The sequence below is a fragment of the Buceros rhinoceros genome, unplaced genomic scaffold (genome assembly GCF_000710305.1).
Source record: "Buceros rhinoceros silvestris isolate BGI_N320 unplaced genomic scaffold, ASM71030v1 scaffold3784, whole genome shotgun sequence".
NCBI classification, from domain to species: domain Eukaryota; kingdom Metazoa; phylum Chordata; class Aves; order Bucerotiformes; family Bucerotidae; genus Buceros; species Buceros rhinoceros.
Window position 1 is genome coordinate 43200 of NW_010407553.1, and position 6406 is coordinate 49605.

General features: G+C 37.3%; 1 protein-coding gene across 1 annotated transcript in view; it reads left to right on the top strand.

Annotated features, from left to right (window-relative positions):
* Window positions 1–6406, top strand: part of TLK1 (tousled-like kinase 1) — a 45412-nt gene that overhangs the window by 18645 nt on the left and 20361 nt on the right. The window contains exons 9-10 of the mRNA XM_010134501.1: window positions 238–374; window positions 1556–1744. Coding sequence (XP_010132803.1) covers window positions 238–374; window positions 1556–1744 — 326 coding nt within the window. The remainder of the gene's footprint in view (window positions 1–237; window positions 375–1555; window positions 1745–6406) is intronic.

A 6406-nucleotide genomic window follows, 5' to 3' on the forward strand; every position in this document is an offset into this window, starting at 1 on the left:
GGGGGGGGGCGGTGCAGGGATTGTGCACAAATTTTTGTTAGTACCGGTTCTGACAACTGCAGATGTTCGAGTTCTGCAGAAATTAGAATAAATGAAGTAAAATAATAAAAGATATTTTCATCTACTCTTCTTTTATCCCTCGCTTAGGTTTTTTTCCTCCAACAATTTTCTGAGTGTTTTGCTGACTTTCTGAACACTTCAGTATTACTAAATATGACTCTTTTTTCATTTTTTTAGAGCACACAGGAAAAACTGGCAAGCAGAGAGAAGAGCATGCAAGACAGATTACGCCTGGGGCATTTTACAACAGTTCGTCATGGTGCTTCATTTACTGAACAGTGGACAGATGGCTTTGCATTTCAAAATCTTGTGAAGTTAGTCAATGCTATGTTCTTATAATTTTCACTAATTGTTAGTTCCCTCTAGTGGATTTTTTTTTATTACTAGGGTTCTAGGATTGGAGCGGCTTTTCATACGTCGTGTTTGGCTTTGCCTTTTGAAGCCTGAGAATACAGTACAGAACTCTCTTAATCAACTGAGAGAATACTAAGGCTGGGTGTCTTTGAAAGACAGTTTGGTTTCACTTGATTTTAACTGTCCTTAGAAAAACATGAATGTACTAAATGAGCAGCATGTAATTATTCAACTCAGCTGGTAGGAAGAGCTGTAAAACAAAATTGGGGATTTTTCAAGCAGCTAACTATGTATCACTGGTGATCGTTGGGGCAGTTGAGGTCTGTGAATTTCTCATAGATCACATAGGAGCTGTCTGTGCATCCATCACTGTAGCAGCTTTTTCAGGCATTTGGCTCCTCCGTGCCACAAAGGCAAATCTGGCAACCTCAAATAGGGGCTAGTGCAAGTGGTAGGGGGAAAGCAGCCACCTGTAAAAAAACTGCTGCAACAGGTATTTCAGCAGAGATGGGCCAAGGAAAAGGGCTCTGGGAGACCAGTAGAGATGGTGATAAAATAATTATGCAATGTCTCAAAAGATGACTGATTCAGACTTTGGAAGTGTGTGTATGTATATAGATGTAGATGTATAAAAGTAATTAACCAAAACTTTAGGTTTCTTCACGTTATGTGATTGTCTGGGGCATTGTTTTTTTAAGACAATGTTAAAAACGATCTGTATATGTGTTTTGCATAAAAGCTGTAATTGTTTGCCATACAACCAAAATGATAATTTACTTGGGAATGGTCACGTTAAATTCAGTGTTTGGCCTGTAATGGTGTAAAAGAAGGTATCTGTCAGCTCAGATGCTTTTTTTTTTCCTGTCTTTTTCTAGTGCAGAAATCCTGTAACATTTTCAAAAACAAAACAACCCTGAAACAACAAAAAAACCCCCACATATTTCAAAAGTAAATTGTGCTAAAACTTTAGCAAAATTTTTCTACCTCATGAAGAACATTGGTGTTCTTTTTCCAAGGAAACATTTTCACATGTACAGTAAATTTTCTAAAAACTTCTTAATGCTTTCTCATTTAAAAAAGATAGTTCTTCAAAAAATGCAAAGTGATGAAACTTTAATAAAGCTTTTTTTGGGGTTTACAGGCAACAAGAATGGGTGAATCAACAAAGGGAAGACATTGAAAGGCAAAGAAAGCTCCTGGCCAAGCGAAAGCCTCCAACTACAAATAATTCTCAGGCACCATCTGCCAATTCTGAACCCAAGCAGAGGAAAAATAAAGCTGTGAATGGGGCAGAAAACGATCCCTTTGTTAGACCCAATTTACCACAGCTGTAAGTTTAACATTTCAATCCATCTTTTACATAAATTCTCAGATATTGTCTATGTGAGTTCTATTCAAATAACAGCATAAAAAGACACTCAGTACATTCAGCAGCTATATTCTCATTGACAACTTGCTGATGTTAGGGAAATTTGCACCACTGCCTATGAAGATGTCGTACAATTGCCCAATTTATTTTTGGTAAAGTTGCCAGAGGAAGGCCCATTCTGTGTTTATGCAATGTTCCTTCTGTTTTTCCTGATCTAGAGGAGGCCTGATTCTGGTTTTCTGCTCTTGTAATGTCACTGATACTTATTGAACTTTTCTTGATCATCATTGATTTAGGAGCCTCCTCCTTTAGTTAGAGATAATTTCATTTTTCAAATAACAGTCTTTAGCTGACTGTTATATAAAAGTAAACCTTTTTCACCTTTAGTATTTGAAGATGTGTCTAAAATCTTCTTTTTCTCCCTTCTGAATGCTAGGTCCTGAGTGCAACTGTCAGAAATTACTGATCCCATTTCACATATTGACAATGTTGAAATTTTTTGTCATTTAAACATAAAAATTGAGAGCTATCAAAGAATTATCCATTTTTCAAGCGGCGTTTTTTCCTGCAGCCAGAAGTGGTATAATTCAAGGCACAGACAGATGTGTTCTCAACATCTATCTCCAAGCAGCAACTTCTTAAAATACGTAGGAGTTACTGCCCTTGATGCTAAGAGGCTTGCAGTTGATAGTGTAATGTGTTCCTAGTCAGCCTAAATAAAAAGTAAATAACTAAGGTTAAACAGAGTAAACAAATTAATCTGTTCCTTTGCAGGAGTAGGCTACATATGTTGAACATGGTCACCTGTCACCTCTTGCTTGTGGAGGCAATAATTTGTACTCTGCTTGTGGGGGTGAGGGTGATAAATAAATAAATTACTCTGGTTAGATAGGCAGAATACATATGTTTGGACCATCAGTTGGAAGGCAACAGCTTGCGTAATTCTTAAAGTTTGTATTGTGAAATTGTTTGGCTGTGACAAAAATATCGTGAAAATACAGTAGTAAGGCTGGAGTTGTAAGCAAATCTTTATTAGTGTTACTTGTATTTTTGTACAGAGCTGGAGTCATCAATCAAATTGATCCTTTAGTAATATTTAGTGCCTACATTTCTTCTTAGAATATAATTAATACTTCTGGATAGTACGGTAAAGATTACCATGTGTTAAAAACACCTTTTTGATGAACTGTAATACCTCTTGTTATTAAAAGTAACATTTAGGTAATGGAAAAGATCTGAAAAACAATGAAACATCTAATTTGCTGGCTTTTGGCCAAGTCTTCATTCATGTTGAGTTTGCACAATCTTATTGCTGCTTTGGGAGGTGATATACATTTGGGGAAAAATACTGAAGACATGTTCTAGTTATCAGGAATTCATCTTACTCTTCTTAGTAACAGACTTCTGAATGTTTTCTGGAATTACGCAGTTTTAAATAATTTCCAAATTACTGAAAACTTTACAAATTTTCGTTTCATTTGGCTTGACCAGTTACATGTTAAGTGGCACATGAAAATGTTTGCTGGTTATGGAATTGCCAAGAGAACAATCAGAATTGCCTTTTTGTATCTAGTAACAGCTAACATAAATGTGAGCTGTTACTGAATCAAAACTGGTTTGCCTTTAAGTTTTCTAATTTGATCATTATATAATCTAGATATGAGATTGCTTGCCTATATGACAGACTTATGTCTGTTTCAGACCTTTGAGAAGTACCGTAATGTGTCCTGAGATCACAGAATCATTAAGCCACATCATGCTCTTAGGCCTTTACTTGAAAAGGTTTATAAAATGTTTTTATCTAGGATTTGTTATATTTTTTTGTAGTAGTATTATATGTTGACTCCTCTCTGCTTCTCAGTATGGAATTAAATATGGTTTTTGTATCTCGTTAAAAAAAATATTAATTGTGCACTTCTGTTTTAGAATAAATTTGTCGTCTGCTGTATGTGATTCCCTCCTATTACATTGTGCTTATCGCTGTTCCTGTGTTACTTCAAAAGTAATGACCTTAATTAGTATAGCCAAATGGAAGAGGTTCTGTTTGTATGAGGTGCGGGGAAATGCAGAATGGTTGAGATTAATGGACTAAACCATTAGTAAATCAGTACAACATATACGCAAGTGATTAGGCAGATCTTTTTTTAAATAAACAATGTTCTAGCAGTTGTTAGCAACAAGCTTCTCTAACTCTGTGGTATTTGCTTTAGAAAGCATCTCCAGCTGCAGGTATTGACAAGACAAAATGATCTATAGCATTGCAACAAGTGGTATTATTAAAGCTCTTTCTGAAAACAGGTGTTAACTGTTTTGAAAGGGATTGAAGATGTTGCCTGAGGCATGCATAATAAGAGCATTGTTTTAGTTTATCTGAATATACTATGGTCTCTGATAGGAATCCACAAGCAAACTTTTTGCACTGAAGTTATTAGTGTAAAAGTGCCTGTCTGCCAGTGGCCTGTGAGTGAATGGTGGGTTTGGTGTTTAAATAACATGCAATGGATGAGTCTAAACACTGTCCATCTTTCTTTCATTTTTTGTGGCCCAAACCAAAACTAAACATCAGTTTCAATTTTGAGAGATCTCTTTTCTACTGAACAAAGTAATTTTATTAGTCTTGCATGAAAGGAATAAATTTTAGTTTACTTAAAGACAAAACATTAATTTGAAGTAGAGGTTGACTTTTGAGCCCTGGCAAAATATGTTTGAAATCTCTATTCCAAATTCTTTGTAGACTTGAGAGATCATAATGCTAGTCTCCACTCCTTGGAAGCAGCTCTTCTTTCACTAGACAATTATTTCTAGGAACTGGAATGTTTTATTTAGTTTAGGTAGTATAGTCTTTCATGTGCTTCATGATACCTTCAGCCTTTTAGTTGTATTCACTTCCCAGTCACCTTTTCCTCTGTGTCTGAGTCTCCATGGGAGTCTGCATGCATCCTTGTCCCTGCATGCAGTTTGGAATAGGAGAGCAGAGGGAGCTGGCAGAGTTTGGTACTGTAGCTGAACAAATGCATCGTTTAGAGGGGGCATTCTGTTCTGTATGGAACAAATAAAAATATTTTCAGAAACTTCCTCAGGCTGAAGTGCCAACAATGTGCCTGGGCTTTACAGGGCAAGTAAAGACAGCTCCCTTCCTGAGGCCGTCTCTTACTAAGGCAAACATGGAAACAATGGGCAAAAAGACCCCATGGAAGGCTTTGACTTGGTCAATGTCTAACTATCCTTGTAGAAATTTGAGGAGCTAGAGTGAGAATAAGGTTGGACCTTAAAGGAGCACTCCAGAAATTACAGCCAAAAGCTTACATTGAATGTGCTTGTGGTTGTTTTGGGGCATGGCCTCATTCTGCTGTGCCTATGTATCCAGGAAAATTTTTGAACTGGGAAAAGGTGGGAGGAGAGATGCCAGACTCAATTATCATGAAAACGAAGGAGCATGTGGCCACTTTGGTTTCTTGTCTTGTCTGTACCCACTAGTAAGAGTATTTTGGTCATAGAAGGTTTTATCTGAACTTGTGAGGAAGTGCAGAGAAGATTGGTTATGCCTACCTATGTATACCATCTCAAAGCATTTGAAAATGGGCTGTGAAAACATTGTTAAACAATTGTAAGGCCTATTTTTGCTAATTAAAAAAATGTTTAAATTGGTAGTAATCAAGCCTTTCAGGCCGGATGAGCCATCCGCTTTCTTCCAGCAACAAGTAAAGGTGGCACGCCATGGCCCTACACATCACAGTAAAACTACACTACCACAGAATACATCTGGTGCTTTTTTTTGAATTTCAGGAATTCATTGCATCTGTATAATAGTTAATTTGGCTGTAGACAGTTAAAATGCAGCATTTATTGTACTGTAATTTTGAGCAGAAAAGATTGCGATCAGGACCATACTCTTACCACATTAATTCATGCAACCTGCTCCCAGGTACCCTTCTTTCCCAGTGTCATTCAGATTAGCCTCAAGCCTGACTATCCAACTGAAGTTCGTTTAGAGGCTGGCAGCAGCCTGTTTCTGGCTGACATCGCTCCCCTGTGCTCCTCAACATTTCTTCCTCTGCGTTTAATGAGACCTGTATGTCTGAGGTGATGGAGGAGCAATCCCTTCTGCAGGAAGTGGCTGGTGTCTTATAGGTGACTTCTGTTTTCAGAAGGTGTCTCCAGTGTGCCACTGCCCTGCAAAAGGTTGTGGGTGGATGCAGGTGGGAAGCAGTCTGTAGGCTGGATGTTTTCAGCCTGTGCGATGGGGTAGTGGCCTGTAGCCAGAAAGAGACAGCATGCACACTGTCATTGTTGTACTGCTGTTTGTCATGTGCTATTTTAATATGAATATAAAGTACAGTATACTTGTAGATAAAAAGTAATAAACTCCTACTTCTAAAAAAAGAAGTAAATGTTCCTGAATGTGGGGAAATAAAGTTTTGTTTTTTCATAGTTAAACAAACAAAATCCAAAGTGACTGTTTACAGTCCAGCGTTTTATATGCCTTCCTCTAAAATGTGGTGGTCAGTACCAACAGTTTCAAATTGCTCTGAATCTTGCTGTGCTTCTAATAGAGTTAGATTAAGGAAATAGAAAATGAAAAACAGTCATTTATTGGGATATAGCATGGAAACATGGAAAGAG